The sequence below is a fragment of the Pongo abelii genome, chromosome 16 (assembly GCF_028885655.2).
Source record: "Pongo abelii isolate AG06213 chromosome 16, NHGRI_mPonAbe1-v2.0_pri, whole genome shotgun sequence".
NCBI lineage: Eukaryota > Metazoa > Chordata > Mammalia > Primates > Hominidae > Pongo > Pongo abelii.
The window spans coordinates 83,747,869-83,775,484 of record NC_072001.2 but is presented as its reverse complement, the minus strand read 5'-3'; the positions used below and the strand labels follow the sequence as shown (position 1 = coordinate 83,775,484).

The window sequence follows — 27,616 nt, the reverse complement described above, 5'->3', positions numbered from 1 at the left end:
CAAAGGCGGTTATTTTCGGAACTTCGGGGGCTCCTGGGCCGGCCCTTCGGGTTCCCGAGGATGCGAGGCCAGCGTCCGGCCGCCCGCGGGTCGGGACCGGCGCCTGCCCGGGACCGGATGGGCAGCGATCGGGATGCAGATGCCGCTCTGGTGCTGATGCTGCGGCTGCCGCGCAGTGACAGCCGCTCCACCACCCACCGCGCCGAGCTGCGGCTCCGCGCCCCCGGGGGCGCCCGGCGCGCCTGGTCCGCTCCGGCCCCGGGCAAGGCCTGCGGGCTGCGGCGGGCGGCGGGGCCCAGGCCGCTACTCACCCGGAGGGTTGACCGCCGCCGGGGTTGCCATCTTGCTCGGAGGATAGGCGCCCGCTTGGTAGGGGCGCGGGAGGGGCGGCGCGAAGCCCGGCGCGAAGCCCCGGGGACCCGGGTCAGGCCCAGGCGCCGCCGCCGCCACACAAAGGACGGCGCGGGCGGGCGGCGCTCCCTCCGCTCTCCCCGCCGCCGCGGCCGCTCGCCGTCCCCGCCTTTCTCTCCTCCTCCTCCCCCTCCTCGGCCTCCTCCTCCCGGTTCAGCCTTTGTCGCGCGGCGGGGGGCGCCCGGCCCGCGGCTCCCCGGTCAGAGCGGTAGCACCGCGAGACTTGGGGCTGCGGGCGGCGGGACCCCCAAGTTGGGCGCCGGCGACTGGCGGGGGCAGAGGACCGGGCGCTCCCTCGGGCTCGCGCAGGTGCTCGGGCCTGGCCGGGCTGGGAACGCAGGCGCCCCTCCCGCGCTCGCCTAGCCCTGGCTGCCCCCGCACGCCCACGCCCCAGGTGTCCGGGCGCGCATTACCGCGGGGCGCCGTGCCCAGGCCAGGAGGCCAGGGCGGAGCGGGTGGGGGAGAAGCCCATTTAGATTCAGAGGGAAGCCGGTCCTGGGAGACGGCCGCGAGGAACAAAGGCGCCCCAGTGCTGCCCACTTAGCATGCCAGAGCCGCGCTGCTCGGCTCCCAGGCCGGGGACACGGCCCGGTGCTAAGCGGAGGGTGCCCGACTCCGGGAATTCCTAAGGCCACGGGCACCTCCAAGGCCACCGCCGCACACAGCTTCGGAGTGCACAGTGCACACGCCCAGGCACAGGCAGCCGGGTCCGAGAAATTGTGACTGTCTTGGCTTTGAGTAAAGCGCTGGGCTCTACCCTCCTTCCATGATGAGTGCCGTTGATTATTACTTGAGGGCGCTGCAAGGGCCTTATTTACACCACCAAGTTGAGAATTTAAAAAGATTTTTTTTTTAAATAGGTTTATCCGCGTATCCTGGTGAAGTTTGGATGCAGAGAACTTGGAGCGGTTGTTTTCTACCAGACACTAGGATCCCTGTGAGAGGTAATGGCCTCTAGGAAGGACACGTCACCATCGTGGTCCCCTGTGAAGGTTAAATGGAAGAATAAAGACATCCCAGGTGAACGCTGAGAAGGGCAAGTTGGCCCCTAAATGCAGATATGTTTGCAGAAACATCAAACTGTCTTAAATCCTTCCAAAGAGGCATTTTCTGAAGGGTAGAAAATTTGGGATGTATGTTCAAATAAGCATTCTCTTCGGGGAGTATTTGTCACTACTAATCTAATAGTCTTATCAGTTCTACAAATGTTGAATGTCTGCTGTGTGCCAGGCACAAAGCCAGGTGTTGAGCCTACCATGGAAAGAAAGACACAGGAGCTCTGTTTTTCTGGTTTGGGAGGTAGAGTGGGGAAGAGTGAAACAAAGTATCTGCGCTCAAGAAGCACACAGCTCCCTTGGGGGCTTAGGGCAGAAGTCCTGAAATTGGCATCTCCAGCCTGTAGTCACTAATGAATGAATGAGGGCAGAGAGGAGGTGGAGTGATCAAGGAAAATGAAAATTAGGCTTTGAAGACATGAGTAGGACAGGTGGAAAAAGAAGACATTTCAAGTAAAAAATAAAGCAGGTGTGCACCCAGCCACAAGATAGGCCAGGCCCAGACAGAGAAATCAGGATATCAGCTATGGCCCACTCCTATGCCCCATATCAAAGTTGACCGTTCCTGATTCCAACATCAAGCCAAATGAGAATTCAGCCTCTCTTCTACATACCCCGAAAAGCAACACACTCAAATACCAACTTAATTAATGTATAACATATACTGGACTGAAGATTTCTTAAGGAAAGTAAAAGAGGAGGCTCTCCTCACTCACTCCACGTCAAAAAAGGTAAAACCCCATCTCAGATATTTCTGCTACCCAGAGTCCCTTCTGGATCCTTCTCCCCACAGGCGGTTGAATCTCTGGTGGCCCATCTACATAAATAGCACTTGGCATCACTGCCCCCTATCCCACGAGGCTCTTTTATTCTCCAACTTTCCACACCCATTAGAAGGAAGCAAGTTCCTCTCCTTGGTGTTTATGTATCGGTTTAGCATTTCAGCCAGGACCCAGGGCTCATTTTGTCTCCAAATACAGTTCTAATATCATCCCTAAAAAATAAAATATGAGTGAACATGACTCTTAGGCCCACACACATTTAACCATACATATTTGTTGACAAGTTTTACTTTCTTACTCTGCTGTTGTGTTCTGCCCATTTTTCTAAATGTTACTCGGCTGATATCTTTAAAACTGGATCTTGCTCAAGCTTCCTACTTCTTGCACTGGTCCATTGCAATAAAAGACAGGCGACATGTGGACAACTGCTAGACACTTCCCAAGTCTGGAGTTGGCCATGCTGTGGTTTTTGGTAAGTAATAAATACTTTTAGATTTTCACAAAGGAGACATTTCATCTTCTCCCCCAGTCAGTGTATTTCAGAGGTAGAAAGGACCTTCAGCATCATCCAATTCTGCCCCCGGAGTTTGCAGATAAGGAAACTGAGGCTCAGGGTAGCCAAGGTCGTGCAGCTTAATAGCCAGACAAGACTTAGAACTGGGCTACGCACAATACTGGGATTTGGTGGCTGGGATTGGGGAGTGGTTAGGGTGTAGGAGAAGAAATAGAGAAATGGGCAACTCACCTTCTCTCTCGTCTCTCAGTATTAAATAGGTTAAATGCTCAGAAACATTGATTGTGGATGAAAGCCCCCCACTTACGTAAACAATCTGAAATGGAGTGGTTAGTCATTGTTGAATACTGAGTGGCATTTACACAATACAGTGGTCTTGTGCTAATTATGAGAGTCAGTAGACTGTGACCAGTTAACACAGGCTCAGGAATTCCACTCAACCTTTAAACAACCTAGAACTCTTTGAAATTCCAAAGGAGGCTGTTGAATTTGAAGCTGAGATTTGCATTTTTGAAAAGATTAATGCAGATCTACCAGGCCCATAGCACACAATTCTGAGCACAGTGCTCCTAGAAATGACCAGAGTTGACCAGCTGCTGTGCTAATGTGTACCAGGGTCCACAGCCTTTCTTTCTTTCTTCTTCTTTTTTTTTTTTTTTTAACTTGGTGGGAGAAAGCAGCCACCTGAGTTCTGCTTCATATCCCTTTAAGTCCTAACACTAGAGACAAAGGATTTCCATTGTATATTATATAATGATCCAAGGCAATTTTATCTTTTTTTTTTTTTTTTTTTTTTTTCAAATCATTACTAAACATTTTTACTAATTAAATGGTTTTGGAGTACATTCTTTAAAAAAAAACAATTAACTATGTTTTCTTCAACAGTGCACACAAAATGCCAACCTTGTATGACATTGCAAAGAAAGATTTTACCATGATAAGCAGATTAAGCAAACAAACAAACTTTTCCTTGAATTCTTTGGGAACAAAGTACAACCTGGTCCAAATCATCCTAACCTAGAATGCACCATCAGCTTGACAGTCAGTTGTTCCTGGATTTACCAGATTTGGGGCAGACTTTTCATGCTTCTCTAAAGAGGGATTCTTTTTTTTTGAGACGGAGTTTCACTCTTGTTGCCCAGGCTGGAGTGCAGTGGTGCAATCCTGGCTCACCACAACCTCTGCCTCCCAGGTTCAAGCAGTTCTCCTGCCTCAGCCTCCCGAGTAGCTGGGATTACAGACATGCACCACCATATCCAGCTAATTTTGTATTTTTAGTAGAGACGGGGTTTCTCCATGTTGGTCAGACTGGTCTCAAACTCTTGACCTCAGGTAATCCGTCTGCCTTGGCCTCCCAAAGTGCTGGGATTACAGGTGTGAGCCACTGCACCCGGTTTTTTGTTTGTTTGTTTTTGTTTTTTGTTTTGTTTTGTTTTTTTAGATGGAGTCTGGCTTTGTCACCAGGCTGGAGTGCAATGGAGCAATCTCAGCTCACTGCAACCTCCAACTCCTTGGTTCAACCAATTCTCTTGCCTCAGCCTCCCAAGTAGCTGGGATTACAGGTGACCCCCCCCCCCACCAACCATGCCCAGCTAATTTTTGTATTTTTAGTAGAGATGGGGTTTCACCATGTTGGCCAGGATGGTCTCAATCTCCTGACCTCGTGATCCGCCCACCTTGGCCTCCCAAAATGCTGGGATTACAGGCGTGAGCCACCACGCCTGGCTAATTTTATCTTCTTTTAACTTCATTTTAAGATACGAAGAGACCAGGAATGAACGCGCGGGCTTCTGCAGAAGGAGAGGCATGGTAGGGCTGCCGTGGATATAACCACAGGCTTTCTCTCCATTTATATGTCTCCTCTCAACCCTTCCTTCCTCCTCCATTCATTCTAACTTCTCCCTCTCTTTGCTGGAGATAAAGGCTCATGGGTCTCTGTTATCCCCACTGCTACCTCCTTATCTTTATTTCTACACAGGTGACAACTGCCCACAGATTGTCTGTCCAGGCACTACCCCCAGCCCCCACCCCTGCCTTCTTCTCTATCAGGCCTCTCCTTTATACCAAGAATCATGGACTTATAACAGATCAAATGTGGATGAGATCTTAGTTTTATACAAAAAGGCATAAGCACCAGCCTTTGAAGCAGAAAGCATGGTGTATGTAGGTTTTTGATCTGTCACTTCATGAAACTTCTCTAAGTCTCACTTTCCTCACCTGGAAAATGGGGATGATGTTACCTACTGTGCTGAATTTTGGTGAAGGTGACGTTGAATGAAGTAATGCGTGTGCTGTATACACTTTAGAGACTTTAAAATGTATTGTGATAGTATTGCAGAAGGAAGAAGAAAAGTATGGCATGTCCCTGTCCCACAGAGATAGGAAGGGGAAGCTTGTCGTGCTTTACCTTCATGGAGAGTGGGGAGAAGGAAGGAAGGAGGGTGGGAGGGGAAACAGGCAGTCAGACCCAGGTGCTGTAATTTCCGTGGAAGGTATATCAAGCCAGCTGATGGAATCACCAAAAGCAAAGGGGTTTCTGGCCACACCCATATGGGAGTCTTGGGGAAGATAACACACAGGGTTGTTCTGCAGGGATTGAGGGATGTAGCTGCAAAGCTGGGCTTGATATGGCACTCCTGGCTCCTCGTGGCTCTGTGAAGTATGCTAGGTGTCCCACAGGTGAGGAGACATGAAGGTATTGAGGGTCTAAATTGACGGATATCTGGGTGAGGACTAAAAGGCTATAGTGGGCAGGATTGAATGAACAAGGCCCCAAACCAAGGCCACAGATACCAGCTCTCAGTGTGAGGCCTCCTAAAGATGCATTAATGTTCACCAGCCAAATGACCATCCCAGCCCCTCAGAATGGAGGTGGGCAAGGCTCTAAGGCTCCCTTCTCTCCCACCACTCCCTCCATGACCACCTAGACACCACCTTAAAGGGGAGCTAGGAGTGAAAGGGAAAGGACCTAAGAATGACTGTGCATTCACCTGGGTGATGCTGAGCTTTGTAAGAGATGGTATAAAACAAAGAAATACCATGAGCTCTCAAGGTTAAAGTTCATTTGGTTCAAATGAGTATGGTATGAGTAAATTTCTCACCCTGCTACAGGGATAAAAAGAGACAATAAAGTGAAAAATAGATGGAAACATATCCATGGTGAGAATGTACCATCCATGAACTCTTAGGAATCAAGACCAAGTAACGTAGTGCTAAAATGTACACAACAAAAACTACTGGGAATTTAAGGAGAAGCTGACAAAAATCACCTTACCAGTAGAGACTTTAACCAAGATTTCCTAGTTATTGGTAGATGAGATCAACAACAATGAAGGACAAATGTAAAATTTGTTGATTTGTGGTTGATTTACTCTTGGCCTGTTGGATAATTCTGCCCCACTTACCATCTCCCTACTCCTCCCTGAGCATGGACCGAAAGCATCCAGCCTCAGGAGGAAGGCATGGGGCAATGACTGAGTGGGTTTGGAAACAATGATGGGACCACGATGTTACAGGCATAATCTTGCTTCCTGGCTGTGTCTTGTCTCTTGGGAGTTGTACTCTTGCAAACAGAACCCTGTGTCCTGAGGCCTGAGCTTCTTTGTGTGTTGAAGAACAGCACATGCTTGTGCTGGTGCTTTTGCTGTGTTCTCTGGCTGTCTCTGGGGCTAGTGGCATCTGGGCTGGCCTTTTCTACCGCACAGAGCCGTGACAACATTGCAGTTTAGACTCTAAGCTGCTCTCAGAGCATGGACTTGGAAGCCAGACAGTCCCATGTTCAAATCTCAGCAACTCTGCTTACCTGCTCAGTGTGAGTTAGATGCCCTGTGCCTCCATTTCCTCATCCATGATCTAGCGATATTAATAGTACTGATCTTACAGGGTTCTTGTGAGAATTCAATGAGTTAATATTTGTAGAAAGCTTAGAACATTATCTGGTATGTGGTTGGTATAGGATATTTGTTGATATTATTATCAAAGAGGTGAGGTAAGTTCAGCCTCCCATCCCCGAAATGAGATGGGACAAATTTAATTAAAACAAAAAAGCAACTGACAATTTGGAAAATAGTATAATGATGACTGTCTGTATCAAAAGCTAGCTGCAGACAAAAATTCACAGCTGCAAATACTTGATTATTAAATAGAAATGAATGGAAATAAGTGAAATTAGCATTTAGCTCAGAAATCTTAGGGTCAATGAGTATTTTGTACCTGAAAACACCCCAACTCAAATTAGCTTATGTAGCCATATTATTGGTAAGGTGCTAAGGGAGCCCAGGTAACCCAAAGGAAGGGTTAACAACCAAAATTCAGAAGGACAGGGATACAGTTAGACTTCAGGAAAACTGGGGCCAAGCATCTGGACTTCACAAGGACTCCCTCTGCGTATTTTCCCCTCTCCTTCCCTTCATGTGTCATTCTTTACTGCTGCACACACCTTCCTCCACATGGTGAAGATACATCGCTCCTGACAGGTAGGATGGAGACTATCTTTGGCTCCCATGATCAGAAAGGGGCAGCCTCTCTGGAAGGAATGGCATCTTAGGGAAAGGTTGGGGGAAGCCCTGATTCGAGTCACATGCCTGCTCCTAGGCCAACCTCGCCCTGGGGACCATGCTGTCCCAGATGGGGAGAGGAGACAAGAATGTGTGGGAAGGAAGCCTCCCCTGATGGGACGCGGAGGCTGGAGCTACAGAGAAGCAGAGCTCAGGATGATGAGGCTATGGACAGGCTGGGAGGACATTTCCACAGATGTCTGCCACAAAGTGGGAAAAAAAAATTACAGCAAGGGAAAAATGAACAAAGATAAATGCAGAGACAAATTTAGCAAGCACAAAAAGAAACATTCATAAATCAGTCCAAGGGCAGAACTCTGGAATGAACCCCTGTGTCTCTGATTCTACCTTCCTGTCCATTTTTACCTCCATAGTTGCTCCCCATTCCCCTCCAATTATGCTCCAGTAAGATCCAGCCACACAGTCATTTCCTACATGCACCATGCTATTGCCTTTGCCCAAAATGCCCCTCTACCCAGTGAACCTCTCATTCATCAGGAACCACGCATGGATGGCCTTCTCTCTTCTGAGTGGTGTGCTCATGGCTTCTTCCGGGATGCACTTCCAAATTCCTCCTTTCCCCTTGTTGTAGCACATATCTCACTGCACAAGGATTGGTTTTTAAAATAACATCTTATTTAATTCATTAGGTGTGAGCTACTACCTTCATTTTTTTTTTTTCTTTCTCTGGTACCCAGCTCATAGCCTGAGCCGAATGAAGTATTCTAATACTCATGGAGTGAGTGATTGAGTATCTTATCAGACATCAGTGATCACATAAGCAGCATGTTTCCATCCCTTTGTCTCTTCCGTGGCAGCATACATAGAGCTAAATGTTGTGTCCCCCTGCAAAAGCTAATACGTTCGCAGTGTTAGGGAACCCCAGCATCTCTCAATCGTTAACGCTTCTTCTCTGGGTTTTTCTTTTTAATTTCCTGCTTTGATTCTGACTCATATTAAAAGCTACATCAATTACTCTTGGAGAACAACAGGGAAATAGGAAAAAGAAGATATTCTACTCATCAGTTAGTGCCCTATTCCGTATAAGTCTTCATGTTTTCCCAGTCTATGGGAAAGATTTCAGTAACTCCATTTACCAGTTGTAGTTATAACAAATTCTCATCTATGCCCAGCACCTTCTGACTTTCAAATCATTTTAACACCATTATTTCACTGGTCCGGGCATTTTTTACTTGGTCTTATTAGTGAAGAAGTGCCACATATATGAAATTATTCAGATTTTAATAGCTAACCACCTTCCTGTTGTATTAATTCATTTTGGAAGCCACCTGCCCAATTGAAAACAATCTTTTTGAGCATAATATGATTATCTGGACGTCTTAGCAAGTAATGCTGAATATGTGCATCTGATCTTTTCTTATGTTATATACAGAGCAGTAATCTTTGCTTAAAAATGCCAAGTGAATTAATAGGGTTGGTTAATGATTAATCTCTCTTTCCAAGTGATACTCAGCATTCTGTTGGCGTCCACACTGGTTACTCTGATACAACGGGGCTCGACCAAGTTCGTTATCCAACCGACTGGTCTGGGACTGCGCGATCATTAGCATGCAAATTACCACAAACAAAGGACAGGTGACAATGACTTTCCTTCCTGTAGGTCACACTCTTAGAGGGAAATGAAGCATGATTTTGTTTAAGAAAATTTATTTTGAGAACATTCAGTCTAACTCATTGAGGAATTAGATTTCGGTCCTTTGAATGTATGACTATTTCAAACACAGAGTCATAGAATTTTAGCGGTGACCTTAAAAACCATCTAGTACACAATTTAGAGGTAAACCTAAGAAACTTTCTTATTTTCCCTGTGTATTATACTATTAGGAAATTAAGGGTTGCGGTGGAAGAGAGAGGTGCTGCTTTTGCATCTTGAGCAAAAGTGGAGGAGTTGTGGATTGGAGGGAAATTGTGGGTTGGGCAGAAGGAGAAGCAGTCACAACTACTCCATTCTTGTGTCTTAAAGTATAACACAAATACCCACCACCCCTGCTAGGGAGAACTCCAGTTTTCACAATGTTTTCCACCCCCAGGCCTCTCTGGGCAGGTTGCGGGGGGTGGTCCTCAAGGAAGCTGAATCTTGCACAAACCTGCTTTGATTGCCTCTTGTCACACTGTCATCCACTTCCCTGCCACCTCTACTCCAGACTTCCCTCCTGATCAGCACCCATCTCTTCCAGTGACCCTGCTTGATTTCTGTTCTCCTGGCACTGCTGCCAACACCATGGCTGCCATCCAGAGTTAGCCTCAGGGCAGGCCTCTGCTCTCCTCCCTTACAAAGGGCCATTCCTGCTCCTCCTCCTCACCTGCATGTGGGGTCAGAACCCAGAAGTAGTTCTAGCTACGGCTGCAGTAACTGCCGACTGCTCCAGAAACTCACCATTTCCCTGTGTTGCTAATTCATCTACCACTTGCACTGGAAACCAACTTGCTATTAACTGAAAACCAAGCCAAACCAAACCAAGCCAAAGAGGTGTGTTGGGACCATCTGGCTGGCCTGCCTCTGGGTGCACCCCTCACCACCCACATACTCCAGCCCTCACTATGCCTTAAATCCAGAGTTCCAATTCCTTCTAGCCTCCTGAACGAGGGAGAAGTTCCTTCCTTAGCCAAACCAGAGCCCACCTCAATTCCTGGTTTAAGATTACCTATTCTCCTAGATGATTCAAAATGAGACACCTATTTCTTCCTGATCTGCCATGATGGGGGTTTCTCCTCCTGCCCGCGTGGTCTCAACAGGACAATGATGAGAGATGGATAATGGTACATTTCTCTAGGTCTGGGTTTCTCAATTTTATACATTATTAAAAGTCAAACCCCTGGCTACAAAGGAAAATCACTGATAAGAATGTGGGATGATGGCAAAGACAGGGCTGGGGTCGTCTCATTCCTACACTACTGTTGTTAGACTCCAACACACTACAACATTGAGGAAAAGAAAATACTTAGAGGAAAACACAAATCCTTGCCTGGTCTCCATTTCATCAGTTGAGTCTCTAAAATTGTAACTTAAACAGAATATTTGCGTATCAAGTCATATTCATGTTACATGATACTTGAATAGGAAAATCCCTGACATTCCCAATATTCATTGCGAAAAGTGTTCTGCTTTTGTTCCTGGTACCTAAGTTGTTTACATAATGCATAAGAATTTGGCCAAATGGAGAGCCAACTGCAGGGCCTTAGCACCCTTGCTGACTGTGACACGTCTCAGAGGCTGTTCATATAATGTGTCTTTGAAACTCCCATTTTTTCTTTTTTTCTGGACCAAAGTATATTCCTAACTAGGTGTTTCCCCAGTCATCCTACTCACAGGGCTCAAAAAGAGGAGGAATTTGTTTGCTGAGTAGGCATGATGGTTTCTGAAGCTGTTTCTGAAATTCTGACCATAGCAACAGGAAATTGAAGGCAAAATACTAGAAATAAGCACAAATTAGATACAACTGTTTAGGGCAGATGTTGACTTAAAAGAATATCTTTTTTGGGTCAAATGCAAAAAAAAGAAAAAAAAAAGAGCTGGAAAATCTAACAAGACCTGCTAAAGATGAATGTGTACTGGGGGAGAGGGGGAAGAATAAAGACTTGTTACAAGTAACATTTTGGAGAAAAACAAAATAACAAGCAACGATACACAAGAACTTCTTTGTCAATAGCAAGGAATGGTCTATGAGGAACCTCGTCAAGAAACAAGATGTGTCCAGGACTCAAGTGGTTCCCTAATCATGCCGCCAGTTCTTCTCCTTGAGGGGGGCACATTAGGCTATTATGTATGACTCAGTGATACTGGCCACAAGGCCATCTTTCTAATCCCCCGTCACTCCACTTCTGGCCTATACTTCACATGTGTACATACACACACCCACCCTGCCCCAGCAACCTTCAGAGGATAATCTGGCTTCCTAAGGAGACTTTCCCGTAAAAGGTAATGAGTGGATCAGCCCACAGGTTCACTCTAGTGTACTTGCCATTTCTGCTCCCCATTAAAAATAAACTGATATTTGATGAGTTCAGTCTGTCCCTCAGGACCTGATGAGCTCTGCTTGAGCTAAAAAGAAAAACCAAGGTTCCAGACCGAGGGGAGTAGTCATGTCCCAGGGTGATGCTGAGCAGCCCCTGACCTTTCTAGAGAGCATCTTTGTCTCACTGATTTCCAATTTTAATCTGTAAATAACTATATCATATTTATTTTTATGTGAGTATTTAGGTTAACATCTATATATATGTGCATATATATATGTTTATATAAACTATGTATCTACAAAGTGTCTAAAATATTGCAAAATTGTTTTATATAGATTTCATTTAACCCTTTAAAGTAACTCTTTAATGTAGTTAATATTATTTTCATTCTATAGATCTGGTGACTGATACAGATTTAAAGAGGAATTTGCCTAAGGTCACACAGCTGATAAGTGACATAGCTAAATATGTGAACACAGACAAATCTGACTTCAAAATTCTTGCTCAGTCAATCTTAAAGTATTAATTTATGCAAACTAGAGCTCTCTCCACTGATAATGTTATCCCATTTTAACACAGAAACTTGAAATGTAACTTCTCTTGCTAACTTAGTGAAGTAAATTGGAGTGAGATTGAGGAAGTTCTCTGTAAATAGGGGAAACAAACAAAAAATAGAGTAAGCAGGTATTCAGTATTCACATATAGAGCAAGATATACATTCAAATTTTTGAGAAAGACTTAAGTAAATGAAATAAACAGAAACAGAGGCTTAGAGAGACTCGATAACTTGCCTAAGATCATACAGCTAGTCGCAAACATGGTCAAGATTCAAAATCAGGTCTCTGCATAGACTAACAATGCAGGAGCCAGCAGGCTGACCACTCTGAGAACTCATCATTGTGCTTTCATTGGTAGGTGATTTCATCTTACGATGCTACAGGATGCAAGAACAAGGGGTTGGGGTAGGTGAGGTGAGTAGGCTTTTTACAGTTAACAATACTAGCTCTGACACTATTTTTTGTAGAATAAGATAAACATGCTAGGAATTGATAAATAACAAAAATAATAATTCACAACAATAGGCAGGCAGCTAAGCTACCAAGGCCCAGCCAAGTGGTGGGATCCTAAAACGTCCCTAGAAAGTAGCAGGTCTTTGCACTCTGTCAATGCAGAGATTGTTTACATGAAATAATGTTGAGTTTAAAAGAAAGCAGAAAGAAAGAAGCAAACACTAAGACTGTAATTCTATGAGTGTGCACGTGAATAGCAAAAGTGTTCAGAAGGGAATTTAGAAAGCCAGCATTGGTTCAGAATGAGTTTAATACTCTTCATGTACTTTTTATTTTCTTTGAAGTGGTTTGTTTTCCCAATTATTCATGTTTTATTTTGAAATAATTTCAGGCTTTCAATAGAGTTGCAAAAATAGTAGAAAGAACTATCATAAGCCTTTCACCCCAACTGTTAACATTTTGCTACATTTGCTTTATCATTTCTTCTCTCTCTGTCTCTCTATATATATGTGTATATATATGTGTATATATGTGTATATATATGTGTATATATATGTGTATATATATGTGTGTATATATATGTGTATATATGTGTGTATATATGTATATATGTGTATATATGTGTATATATGTGTATATATAATGTGTATATATGTGTATATATGTGTGTATATGTGTATATGTATGTGTATATATGTGTATATGTATGTGTATATATATGTATATATATGTGTATATATGTGTATATATATGTGTATATATATGTACCAATATTATTGTTTCTGAACCATTTGAGACTAACTGGAGACATTAGAGTCCTTTTTGCTAAATATTTCTGTGTATTTCCTGAAAAAAAGGGCTCTCTCTTATATAACCATATTATAATTATCAAATCAAGAAATTATCATTGATACAATTATCTAAGCTATAAACCTTATTCATTTGTTTCCCAATTATACCAAAATTGTCCTGTATGGAAAAAAAGAATCCTAGTTCAGGGTCCAACCCAGGATCACATGTTATATTTCATTGTCATGACTTTATGTCTCTTTAATCTAGAAATGTTTCTGCTTTTAAAAGATATTATTTTAGAGCAGTTTTAGGTTCACAGCAAAATTTAGTGAAAAGTACAGCGTTCCCACATACCCCCTATCCCTCCTCACACACAACTTCCTGACTATCAACATGTCCCATCAGACTAGTACATTTGTTATAGTCAATAAACCTACATTGACACATCATTTTCATCCAAAGTCCATAATTTACATCAGTGTTTACACTTGTGATGTACATTCCATGGGGTTGGATAAATGTATAATGATGTGTATCCACTTTTATAGTATCATAAAGAATAGTTTCACTACCCTAAAAATTCTCTGTGCTCCATCTATTCATCCCTCCTTCCCTACCAATCCCAGGAAACCACTAATTTTTTACTATCCCAGTAGTTTTGCCTTTTGTGGGATGTCATATAGTTTAGAACCATACAGTATGTAGACTTTTCAGATTAGCTTTTTCTTTATTTCTTAAAAAAAAAAAAAACCGGGATACACGTGCAGAACGTACAGGTTTGTTACATAGGTATACACGTGCCATGGTGGTTTGCTGCACCTATTGACCCGTCCCCTAAGTTCCCTCCCCTCATCCCCCAACCCCCAACAGGCCCTCGTGTGTGTTGTCCCCCTCTCTGCGTCCATAAGTTCTCAATATTCAGCTCCCACTTATGAGTGAGAACATGCAGTGTTTGGTTTTCTGTTCCTGTGTTAGTTTGCTGAGGATGATGGCTTCCAGCTTCATCCATGTCCCTGCAAAGGACATGGTCTCATTCTTTTTTATGGCTGCATAGTATTCCATGGTGCATATGTACCACATTTTCTTTATTCAGTCTATCATTGATGGACATTTAGGTTGGTTCCATGTCTTTGCTGTTGTAAATAGTGCTGCAATAAACATATGTGTGCATGTGATTTTCTGTTCCTGTGTTAGTTTGCTGAAGATGATGGCTTTCAGCTTCATCCATGTTCCTGCAAAGGACACGATCTCATTCCTTTTTATGGCTGCATAGTATTCCATGGTGCATATGTACCACATTTTCTTTATCCAGTCTATCACTGATGAGCATTTAGGTTGGTTCCATGTCTTTGCTACTGTAAATCGTGCTGCAATAAACATACATGTGCATGTGTCTTTATAGTAGAGTGATTTGTATTCCTTTGGGTATATACCCATTAATGGGATTGCTGGGTCAAATAGTATTTCTGGTTCTAGATCCTTGAGGAATCGCCATACTGTCTTCCACAATGGTTGAACTAATTTACATTCGTACCAACAGTGTAAAAGCGATCCTATTTCTCCACAGCCTCACCAGCATCTATTGTTTCCTGACTTTTTAATAATCGCCATTCTGACTGGCATGAGATCTATCTCATTGTGGTTTTGATTTGCATTTCTTTGATGATCAGTGATGTTGAGCTTTTTTCCATGTGTTTTTGGCCGCATAAATATCTTCTTTTGAGAAGTGTCTGTTCATATCCTTTGCCCACTTTATTTATTTATTTGTTAGTTTATTTATTTTATTTATTTTTTTTTTTTTTTGAGATGGAGTCTCACTCTGTCACCCAGGCTGGAGTGCAGTGGTGCAATCTCGGCTCACTGCAACCTCTGCCTCCTGGGTTCAAGCGATTCTTCTGTCTCAGCAGCCTCCCAAGTGGCTGAGATTACAGGTGCCTGCCACCATGCCCGGCTAATTTTTTAGTTTTTTGTTTGGTTGGTTGTTTTGTTTTGTTTTGATACGGAGTCTTGCTCTGTCACCAGGCTGGAGTGCAGTGGCGCAATCTTGGCTTACTGCAACCTCTGCCTCCCAGGTTCAAGCAATTCCCCTGACTCAGCCTCCCCAGTAGCTGGGACTACTGGCATACGCCACCACCCCTGGCTAATTTTTTTGTATTTTAGTAGAGATGAGGCTTCACAGTGTTGGCCAGGCTGGTCTCAAATTCCTGACCTCAGGTGATCCGCCCGCCTCGGCCTCCCAAAGTGTTGGGATTACAGGTGTGAGCCACTGTGCCCGGCCTCCTTTGCCCACTTTTTGATGGGGTTGTTGGTTTTTTTTAATTGCAAATATGTTTAAGCTCCTTGTAAATTCTGGATATTAGACCTTTGTCAGATGGGTAGATTGAAAAATTTTTCTCCCATTCTATAGATTGCCTGTTGAAGCTGATGATAGTTTCTTTGCTGTGTAGAAGCTCTTTAGTTCATTAGATCCCATTTGTCAATTTTGGCTTTTGTTGCAATTGCTTTGGTGTTTTTGTCGTGAAGCCTTTACCCATGCCTATGTCCTGAATGGTATTGCCTAAGTTTTCTTCTAGAGTTTTTATGGTTTTGGGTCTTACATTTAAGTCTTTAATCCAACTTGAGTTAATTTTTGTATAAGGCGTAAGGAAGGGGTCTGGTATCAGTTTTCTGCATGTGGCTAGCCAGTTTTCCCAGCACTATTTACTGAATAGGAGATCCTTTCCCATTGTTTGAGACCAAACAGGCACACATTCCTACAATATCTGTATAACTAAAGCCTGGGTGTAATTTATTACCCTAATTATTCAGTAATTTACATATACAGAGCCATCCCAACAAGTTAGAGTTGCATTGCTGACAGCTATCACTTATTGAATGCTTACTAAGTGTTAGGCAGTATTCCAGGATATTTCTTACAACAACCCTAGGAGGATTGCTGCTATGGATTTACAGTATTTCATGGATTCTAGGGTTCTCTCTGAAATCGGGAGGTGGCTTACAGTCAGTAGTGTTTCACAGTCATTGTCATATTGGTGTAATTGCTATGCTCTGCATGCACAACGTAGACTAAAAACCTTTGGATGACCCTTCTAATAAGATCAAGAAAGTTCAGCATCGAGACTTGCAGAATGTCCTGGAGGCAGCATTGGGACAAATATGAGAAATGCTTCAACATCTAGTCCAGAGGATGAAAGTGTGAAGAAAAACATGTACATTGACTCTGAGTTGTAAGTGATTCAGAAGAAAGACTCTGACTATGATCCACTTTTAGGAAAAGCTTAACTAATATATGTGTGAGCATTACATGATAAAAATCGACATCTAAATAAATCTAAAAGAGCTCTTTCAATAACATGAAATTTAAAATTTAAGTATTAACAAAATATCGTGTCATAGTTTAATTTGCAAAGGGAAACAATTGACTCTTTTTGTCTCTTTTAAGAATATGCATTATCACAGACAAGACCTGGGCCCCAGGCCTTTTTCTAGAGTTGAAATAGGAACACTTTTACACTGTTGGTGGGACAGTAAACTAGTTCAACCCTTGTGGAAGTCAGTGTGGCGATTCCTCAGGGATCTAGAACTAGAAATTCCATTCGACCCAGCCATCCCATTACTGGGTATATACCCAAAGGACTATAAATCATGCTGCTATAAAGACACATGCACACGTATGTTTATTGCGGCATTATTCACAATAGCAAAGACTTGGAACCAACCCAAATGTCCAACAATGATAGACTGGATTAAGAAAATGTGGCACATATACACCATGGAATACTATGCAGCCATAAAAAATGATGAGTTCACGTCCTTTGTAGGGACATGGATGAAATTGGAAATCATCATTCTCAGTAAACTATCGCAAGAACAAAAAACCAGACACCGAATATTCTCACTCATAGGTGGGAATTGAACAATGAGAACACATGGACACAGGAAGGGGAACATCACACTCGGGACTGTTGTGGGGTGGGGGGAGGGGGGAGGGATAGCATTGGGAGATATACCTAATGCTAGATGACGAGTTGGTGGGTGCAGCGCACCAGCATGGCACATGTATACATATGTAACTTACCTGCACATTGCGCACATGTACCATAAAACCTAAAGTATAATAATAATAATAATTATTATAATAAAAGAAAAAAAATAAAAATAAAAATAAAAAAAATAAAAAAAAAAAAAAGAAAATCAGAAGGAATATCAACCTGCAAAATAATGAAAATGTCTGCATAAATTGAGTCAGAAAAAAATAGAACAAGATATAAATTTGAGTTAAAGGTGGCTTTGGGTGAAATATACAAGCAGCATATTCTTGATTTTTGCTCCTGCAGTGTCCCCCAAAACACTCTGGCTCACATATGAGCACACTCACCATTGTTTCAGCTCTAATGGTGAAAGTAAGGCACACTACACAGCTTGAATGCTCTTTTCTATTTGCTTCTTGCACCTCATAAATATGTTCAAGCATTCAAATTAAATTGTATCTAAGGCAGCTCAACCCAAAAGATAATATTTTCTGCTCTCACAGGGCATTTGCCCTATTTATTCCAGACCACGTTCAAGGAAAACATACTTCTCTTAGCATTTTCTTATTTTGCTGGAAGCAGACGTATGGTAAAGGACACCAAACTTAATTAGCGCATTAACATAATCACATCAAGTGTAGACATAGAACTTGACAATAGGAAATTGAGTAAATCAACGCAAATGTTTTCAGCCCCATGCTTTATAATTAGGGGAAATAAAAGGATAGCTTAAATGCTGCTGGATGCATTTACTATGGTTGCTTCTAATTTATGAGGTTGGAATTGTTGACACCAAAGAGTGTTTAAATTTATCTTCATATTTAAATGAGACAAAAGTTTAAGCACACATATTTTTCTATTTAGAGACTTCTTTTTGACCTTCTCTGCTAAATATAGATGCTCTTTTGCTTTCAAAAGCACTTATCAAAGCTGTAATGCTATGGTGAGAAGTTTTGCAAATGAAAACAGGCAGTCATTGCAATTTCAAGAGCTCAGAACCCAAAAAACGTAAAGTAGGCAAACAACAACAACGACAAAACCTGATGGAGGTTTTTTGAGGCTTGGCCTGTCTTTTATTTTATATTAGACTTTTTCCCAGAATTTGCATGAACTCATCACCCTCAGCTTCTTCCCCCAATCAGTGAAGGTGGTCTGGAATTATAAGTTATTTTCTTAGGGGAGGCAGAAAATTAGATGTATCGGGTGCTAGTTTTGTGACAATCTAGTTGACAAATCAAAGATAGAATACGTGGAGGATAGACACTATAGTAATTGCAGAAACAGGTCTTAGTGTCTGTCACACAAAGCTGCACCTGTGACTTACTTGCTATGTGCCCCTAAGCGATTTGCTTCACCTAAACCTCAGTTTCCTCATATGTAAAATATAAATAAGGACACCTATTTCATTGCACTATTAGGGAAATCATTTCAAGTAATATAGATAGCACAGTGCCTGATGCATGGTTAACTGCTCAATAGATGTTAACTAGCCAGAATAAGAATGAGATGCCATTATGGGGTTAGGATGTGAGTGGTTAATTGAAGATGCACCTGGGAAATGGAGACCAAGTAGCTCCACACAGCCACCATCTTGGAAGGACCACAGCTTTCCTTATGTACTTCCCACAGGGAAACTTCAGGACAAACTCACTCCAGGTTTTGTTCTGAACTGCTTGCCTCAGTTAATTCCTGGCACCTAATTCTATCTTTCTTTTGGTCTCAGCGGTTACTGTCTGATTATTCCTTAGACTTCTCTTCACTCTTTGGGTCTGGGTTTCCCCCCGCCCCGCCCCCATCCCTACTGATAGAGGAGGTAGAAAGAAATTATTTAGGCAGATAGTAAGGGCAACAGAGTCCTCGGCAGACTTTCCCTTTTAATAAAAACAGCCCCCAAATCACTTCTTTTCTAACAAAGAGCAGCCTGAAAAAACGAGCTGCAGACATAGATAAGCAAGCTGGAAGCTTGCACATGTGAATGTGCCGGCAGCTGTGCCAATAGGAAAGGGCTACCTGAAGGCCAGGCATGTTCAACATGGAGGCTCCATCTTCCCTTTTCTTTGTCACCACGTGTACAGAAAAGAACCAGGCAACATGGCACCAGCCAGGCAGGGAACCCATCTGCATAGTAAAAAATTATGGTGGGGCGGCCAGCTTTTACACGCACTATGCAAATAGCACACCTGGTGCAACCAATCTTTCATGCCTTGTGTAAATCGGACACTGCCCCCTCAAGCTCATCTATAAAACCTTCTGCATTTCATTGCGGACGCGGCAACCATTTTCTCTGGGACCCCTCTCTGTAGCAAGAGAGCTCTTCTCTTTCATTCGCCTATTAAACTTCCACTCTGAACCTCACCCTCTGTGCGTCTGCGTCCTAGTTTTCCTTGGCCGTGAAACAACGAATCCCAGGTATTTACCCCAGACAATGATGCTGCTTCACTATGCTGGTTAAAACTTTCTTTCAATGCTCAATTGATTTTTGTTTTTTCTACAAACATCCCTCTCTTTCCAACCTGAAGCCGAACCTTCTCCCTCTGACCTACCATTTCCATAGCTATGTGTGCAACTTAGGTTATTTACCTTACGAACAGTCCCAACCCAGTACTTTAACAATGGGGGATGACTCACTTTCCCTGAGAACTTCCCTCACCACTGGGTGGGCTGCAGCTGCCTCTTGGTTCCACAAGGTCCGGACACAGAGCCCTTAGCTGATTGGATTTAGGGAAGACATACTTAGATGCTGTGGGGCAACTGTTTTCTGTGCTTCATCTGGAAAGGCAGAGTAGGACAGGTGGAAGAAAGACAAGAATGAAACAGACACAGAGAAACAGAGGTGAGGTATGAGGACTGCTCAGATAGCTGAGGGCTTTCTGACTGTGGCTACCTCTCTTGAGAGGTCCTGTCACTTAAGCCTCAAGGCTTCACAAAGCATTCTTGAGTCCATTCCGAATTTTAGTCCTTAAGCCCCCTGAATTGTTGCCCTTTACTTACAACCGAAGAGTTTTTTGAGACAAATACATACGCAACAGAAGTTTTGACTTCATTATGAAATAAATGACTTTTATAATGAAATCAGATTTGAGTTGTCAGATAGGTGGCCTCCTCTATCTTTGTATCATTACAAGAACTGTTCTTTCTTCCCGCATGGCACAAGCTCATAACTTGTTGGAGTTTTTTCTGCACTGTGGGATTCAATGCATGCCTGCAGACCCTCAGCCCACTGAGAATCCTTGGAGGCAGGAGTCCTGTTGACTCCCCTCTGCAACCGCAAGGTCTAGCAAGCATTTAAATGCCTGTGGCACGTGGAAGTTCATTTTTTTTTTTCCCAGTAAATGCCAAGTGAGCAAGTCTCCACACTCAGGTTTGCAATGATGTGCCTGATTTTGCCCAAATTGGTGTCCTTGGAGAGCCTACTATAGAAGAAAGTGCTGTTCTAGAAACAGCCCTGGAAATTAGAAAGGAAGGGCCTAGTTTCCCATTATTCTGTGTTCTTGGACTTGGATAATTCTCAAGTACTGTCATCCAGGCAAATATTTTGCTAGTGTTCACCAAAGAAAATTAGCAACAGCTTGGCAATATTTAATGAACAATTACTGATAATTAAAAAGTCTTCATTATCACTGATGCAGAATAAGAGACCATCATGTAAAAATGAGAAAAATAACATATTGGCATTTTTTTTAATGGGGCATAACACAACCTTTCTACCTTTTTCTAGGCCAAATGTTAGCTGAATTTTTAAGTTTGCCAGCATAGTTTAAGATAGTTTCCAAAACAAAAAAAGGTTGACTCTAAACAACATATATCCATTGTGATTGATGCATCACACATATTATTCATTGGAGGAAATGTTACACTTGTTAGGTAACTTCATGGGGGGAAATCTTGAAAACAAGACTAACCACTTATTGAGCATCCACTCTTCTCCTGGAACTTTATGTTATTTATGAACATTATTGCTAACACTCCTGATTACCTGGAAAAGTATATTTTATTATTGCCCTCTTGCATTTATGGAAATCAAAGTCTGCCCAGGGTTACACAGCTGGTAAAAGGTTTGGGCTGGGATTCATGTGCCTCCTATTTCCAAAGTCTTGTCCTTGACACATTTTAGCCCAATGAGCAAGTAAGGATATTATTTTGCATAAACTCTTTGGGTTGCTATTTTCCTGAAGGATCTCAGTGGCACAGCCAGAGCTTTTTATTATAAATAGACTGGTAATGTAAACGCTTCACCAAGGCTGGGGTGAGTTGGTGTCAGGCGTCCCTTGCACATCACTTTGGTAAAGTAGGCAATAGCAAGCCTCATGCTTCACATGACGGGGTCAGCCAACTCTACCCAGTGCCTTTCCTGTGGGTTGCAACAGTAATATTAATAGATATCAGATAAGACCATCTTGAGTCCATCTGGCACGTGTTCCCATTACACTGCCTCAGAACAGAAATTTTAACAGAACAAAAATCTCTCATAAATCTGCATAAGTATACAATTCTACTGTTGAAGCGTACCACTGTGTTGTTAATAGTTACTTCAGAAATCATGCCAACCGCAGAAAAATACAGGTAGAAGGTATTCCCTGTCTTTACATATAAGTCAAGTCCAAGGAAAGAATGCCAGGCCACAGGCTCATGGAATTGGGTCCCAGGAGAGGAATTTATCACTCTGATTTAATTTTGAAAACAAATTCTCATTTCTTCTTTGTATTTTTCAAAAAGAGAACTCCTCTTTTTTTTTTTTTTTTTTGACGGAGTCTCACTCTGTCTCCAGGCTGAACTGCAGTGGCTCAATCTCGGCTCACTGCAACCTCCACCTCCCAGGTTCAAGCGATTCTCCTGCCTCAGCCCCCAAGTAGCTGGGATTACAGGCGAGCACCACCACGCCCAGCTAATTTTTGTATTTTTAGTAGAGACGGAGCTTCACCATCTTGGCCAGCATGGTCTTGATCTCTTGACCTCGTGATCTGCCCGCCTTGGCCTCTCAAAGTGCTGGGATTACAGGCGTGAACCATTGTGCCCAGTGAGAACTCCTGCTTTAATGAGACATGGCAGGACTGTTCCTCTAGGAAGTATTTAGACAAAAAGGAAAGGTTCAGCATGGTCTTGTGTGATATCTATTTTTATAATTGCTACAAACCATGGGGAAAACACTGGGCAAAACTGGAACTGTTCAATCTTTTAGGCCTCAGTTATACAGAGAACACGGAGCTGGAATTAGCTTTGGAAAACCTGAATTCAAGCCTGGCTCTGATATTTAAAGACTGTGTGTCGTTAGAAAAGTCACTTCACCTCCCTGAGCTTTTGTTTTCTTCACTATATAATGGAGTAAGTCATAGCTGACTGGATTATTTATAAAAAGTAAATGATATAATTTAAATGAAAGCCTTCCTAGCTAGGGTCAGGTAGCTAGGGCATTGTAATTATATTTTGCCCAACTGTTTCTCCTCTAGAAATATGAGCTATTTATGGGTAGGGAACGTGACTTATTCACTCCTGTTTTTGCAAAGCACAGAATCCTTAAATAGTTGTGCTCCCTCAGGATAATTGTTCAATGAATGAATGAATCAATAAATAGATGTGTGGGTAGATGTTGCAAACTTCACCGCGGTGTTGAATAATACGTAGGAATCACTAAGGTCCAGAACAAGTCTTTTTTTTAATTTTTAATTTTTATAAGTACATGTTAAGTGTATATATTTATGCGGTACATGAAATATTTTGATACAGGCATACAATGTGTAATAATCACATCAGGGTAAATGGAGTATCCTCACCTCAAGCATTTATTCTTCCTTTGTGTTACAAATAATCCAATTATACTCCTTTAGTTATTTTTAAATGTACAATAAATCACTGTTGTCACCCTGTGTGCTAGCAAATACTAGGTCTTACTCATTCTTTCTAACTATTTTGGACCCATTAACCATTCCGACTTTCTTCCAACCCCCTGCTCCACCCTTCCCAGCCTCTGGTAACCGTTGTTCTACTCTCTATCTCCATGAGTTCAATTTATTTATCTATTTATTTATTTATTTATTTATTTATTTATTTATTGAGACAGAGTCTCACTCTGTCACCCAGACTGGAGTGCAGTGGCACGATCTCAGCTCACTGCAAGCTCCGCCTCCTGGGTTCAAGCAATTCTCCTGCCTCAGCCTCTCGAGTACCTGGGATTACAGGCACCCACCACTACGTCCAGCTAATTTTTTTGTATTTTTAGTAGAGATAGAGTTTCATCATGTTGGCCAGGTTGGTTTTGAACTCCTGACTTCAAGTGATCCACCCGCCTTGGCCTCCCAAAATGCTAGGATTACAGGTATGAGCCACCACATCAGGCCCAATTGTTTTATTTTTAGCTGCCACAAATAAGTGAGAATATGTGAAATTTGTCTTTCTGTGACTGGCTTATTTCACTTAACATAAAGGTCTCAAGTTCCGTCCATGTTGTTGCAAATGACAGAATACCATTCTTTTTTATGGCTGAGTAGTATTCCATTGTGTATATGTATCACATTTTCTTTATCCATTAATGTATTGATGGACACTTAGATTGCTTACAAATCTTGGCTATTGTGAGTAGTGCTGCAATAAACATAAGAGTGCAGATATCTCTTCAATATACTGATTTCCTTTCCTTTGGGCTTACACCCAGCAGTGGGATTGCTAGATCATATATATGGTATCTATATCTTCAATTTTTGGAGGAAGCTTCAAACTGTTCTCCATAATGGTTGTATTAATTTACATTTCCACCAATAGTGTATGACAGTTCCCTTTTCTCCACATCCTCACCAGCATTTGCTGTTGCCTGTCTTTTGAATAAAAGCCATCTTAACTGGGGTGAGACAATATCTCATTATAGTTTTCATTTGCATTTCTCTGATGATCAATGGTGTTTCCATATACATACTTACCATTTGTGTGTCTTCTTTTGAAAAATGCCTTTTTAGATCTTTTGCTCATTTAAAAATTGGATTATTACATTTTTTCCTGTAAAGTTTTTTGAACTCCCTATACATTTTGTTATTGATACCCAGGTGGGTAGTTTGCAAATATTTTCTTTCATTCTGTGGGTTGTCTCTTCACTTTATTGATTGTTTTCTTTGCTGTGCAGAAGCTTTTTAACTTGGTGTGATCCCATTTGTCCATTTTTGTTTTGGTTGCCTGTGCTTGTGGGGTATTACTCAAGAAATCTTTGCCCAGTCCAATGTCCTGGAGAGTTTTCACAATGTTTTCTTATAGTAGTTTCACAGTTTGAGATCTTAGATTTAAGTCTGTAAGCCATTTTGATTTGATTTTTGTATACAGTGAGAGGTAGGGGTTTGGTTTAGTTCCTCTGCACATGGATATCCAGTTTTCCCAGCACCATTTATTGAAGAGACTGTCCTTTCCCCAGTGTATGTTCTTGGCACTGTTGTTGGAAATGAGTTCACAGTAAATGTGTGAATTTGTTCCTGGATTCTCTATTCTATTCCATTGGGTCTGTGTGCCTGTTTTTATCCAGCACAGGTCTTAATCAGCTCCTCCCCAACCTGGGATCACAAAGCCTGCCAATCCTTTGCATAATTCAAGACTTCATCCTGAACCATTTGCTGGGCCATCTTGCACCCACCTCCCACCATCTTTCCAATCCTCTTTACTGTGACACAGCGATACATTTTTAAATTTTTGTCTTAATTCACAAATTGGACCCAACTATCATTTCCACAACCTCGCCCGATGATTCTCAAAATCAGGCAAGCATCAGTATTGCTTGTGGCGCTTGTTAAAACACAGATTTCTGGGCCTTACTCCAAGAGTTTCTGATTCAGCAGGCCTGGAGAGGAGCCTGAGAATCTGCATTTCTAACAAGTTCCCAGGTGATGTTGCTGCTGGTGGTCTGGAGACCCCACTTTGAGAATTCTAGTCTAGGCTGTGATCACTACTCTTTTAAAGGGAGTCCCCACCCAGGGGCTGTAGGTGGCATATGGCAGTTTCCTCTATGATGGTCTTGGGCACAGCCCCTTTAGAGCACAAGGAGGAGAGAAGGGGTGGGGCTAGGCTGTCCAGTTCACCTCTCAAGTTGGATCTCTTAGATCATTGGGATTTTAAGCCACTGGAGCCTAGGAGTTTGGCAGCTAGTGGTGTACTGGTAAATTTTAACAACTGGCCATTGAGAACTTCAAGAGGTGGGTAGGCACCCGAATTTGTAGCATTTATCAATTTCTCTAGTATGAATACAATGTAGCCAATTTCCAGCAACCAACCTGATGTCAGGTGGCTCACAAAAATCCTGAAAATGTAACAATGGGCTCTCATGAGCCAGTACTAATATGAATAGATTCTAGCACACCACTGCTTGGCCACCAGCCTGCTAGATTTCTTATATTCTTCCTACTAGCCCTGTTCTCCTGGGTAGCTCCTTCTCCCTTTTATTCTTTGTCCCTCTGTTACAGATTTCTTGAAATTGCCCGGCTCAGAAACTTCGCCATTCTGTTCTGCGCCATCACATCTGCCCACTGTCCCACTGCCCTACAGAGAGTCCTTCCTTCAGGTTTTATTGCTTGGTCTGGCCTGGGCCGGACCTTCTTGGCCTCAGCTTGCTGGCTGCTTCTTTGTACAGTCGTTCCTCTGCTCTGATTCCTCCACAGTCTTGATGGCTTCCCTGCTTTTCCTCCCCTACTCAGCCCCCCTTCATGGGCACACAACCTTCCAACATGTGAAAGAAGTTGGCATGGTAAAAAATGAGTAAAATCAGAATGAACTCTTTCCATATTTTATTCAGGAATGGCATTTCACAGGTTCTCTCTCTTACTGATTCCAGATCCAAAGGGAGATATCGATCCATGGAAGATGGTTGCTGTCGGAAAATGCTGAGAAGTTTGCACAAGGAATGGAAGCAGAGTTAACCAATGTATCAGGAAGCTTACACTTTCTCCTTTTAAACGGCTGTGCTGGTCTATTAAGACATGCCTAATACCCAAACCTGAGGGGCAAAAGGGGAGAGAATGAAGTTTATGTGTCTGTGTCGTAGAGAAAAGCTGCCAAAATGTGATTAAGCTTTTTGAGTTAGAACTTAATAAAATGCCTTTGCTACTGGTTTCCATGGTTGTCCAGTGAAAAGAGTGAATACATTTATAGGAAACACAAAAGGTGGTTTCAGAGCTAAGGCAGGATGGAAGACGTATTTCTTCTACTATTCGCTCCTGTGAGTTTAGTACCACAGACCTGCTCAGGCGTCTGGGAGATGCCGGTGGGAGATGCCAGGGCTGAGCAGGTTTGAATTTCTTCCTAAACGGGGAACAAAGACCTTGAGGAAGGAATATAGATCTTCAGGAAGACCCAGCTCCTCACTAATGAGCTTACCAAAACATCCCACCTATCTGGCCCCTGGCTGCCTCTCTGGCCTCATCTCCCTCCTCTCTCACCATTGTTTTCTCTGCCTTAGCCACGCTGGCCTGACTGCCTCCAGCTCAGGGGACACCTTGCTGTCTCCACAACCTTGTGCTTCCTGAGCTGGATATCATTCTCCTGATATCTGCATACGTCACCCATCTCACTTCTGGTACATCTCTGACCCCCTGGACACCTCACCTTAAAATAGTACCACTGGACCCCGTCTGCCATGTTACACTGCTTTAGTTTTCTCACACTTGCTTATTACTCCTGAAACAGCAATTTGTAAATTGTCTCTAGCACCAGACTGTAAGGGCGGTAACGACAGGGGCTTTGAGTGTCTTGTTCTCTGCTCTGTCTTCAACTCCTAGATGCGTCTCTAACGTGCAGTAGGTCCTTAGTAAATATTTATAGAATGCATGAATGAACCAGTAAGTATAGTGCCTGGCACATGATTAAGTGTTGAAGAAGTGTTAGTAATTATTATGGACATTACTCACACTGCCAAACTACTTCGTGAATTTTCCCAGGGGTAGGGAACTCCTCATCTTATAGTTTAAATGGAACATCACTTTATTGGGCTAGTACCATAACTGGAACTTTAACAACCATTACTTCATTTCATCCACACATCAGCCTTATGAATAAGTGTTACTGTTCCCACTTTGCACATGAGAAAAAGAAGGATCAAAATGTCAAATGACCACCAACTACTCCATTCAGGATCACTTATACGGTTTGGCTCTGTGTCCCTACCACAGTCTCATCTCAAATTGTAATCCCCAGGTGTCTTGGGAGAGATCTGATGGGAGATGATTGGATCATGGGGGCAGTTTTCCCCATACTGTTCTCGTGATAGTGAGGGAGTTCTTGTGAGATCTGATGGTTTAAAAGTGGCAGTTTCTCCTGTGCTGTCTTTCTCCTGTCGCCTTGTGAAGAAGGTGCCTTGCTTCACCTTCTGCCATGATTGTAGGTTTCCTGAGGCCCTCTAGCCATGCAGAACTGTGAGCCAATTACACCTCTTTTGTTTATAAATTACCCCGTCTCAGGTAGTATCTTTATAGCAGTGTGAGAACGGACTAATATATTCACAAAGCTGGAGGAGGGAGTGCTGT

General features: G+C 42.7%; 1 protein-coding gene and 1 long non-coding RNA gene across 7 annotated transcripts in view; one reads left to right on the top strand and one right to left on the bottom strand.

Annotated features, from left to right (window-relative positions):
- Nucleotides 1–515, bottom strand: part of ARNT2 (aryl hydrocarbon receptor nuclear translocator 2) — a 199,315-nt gene extending 198,800 nt beyond the window's left edge. The window contains exon 1 of one of the 5 annotated variants that reach the window (XM_024232532.3): nt 312–515. In XM_024232532.3, coding sequence (XP_024088300.1) covers nt 312–342 — 31 coding nt within the window. In that variant the 5' untranslated portion in view covers nt 343–515. The remainder of the gene's footprint in view (nt 1–311) is intronic. The other 4 variants (XM_054531716.1, XM_054531717.2, XM_024232531.3 and 1 more) reach the window with 4 other exon arrangements.
- On the top strand, nt 241–26,199 carry LOC129050173 (uncharacterized). 2 transcript variants are annotated; one of them, XR_010137202.1, is made up of 4 exons: nt 241–369; nt 1,272–2,720; nt 4,520–4,571; nt 25,930–26,199. It is a non-coding gene; the product is annotated as an uncharacterized LOC129050173 (long non-coding RNA). The 2 variants fall into 2 exon arrangements; XR_010137201.1 differs by lacking the exon at nt 25,930–26,199 and having other exon boundaries at nt 4,520–10,871.
- Nucleotides 26,200–27,616: the final 1,417 nt, after the last annotated feature.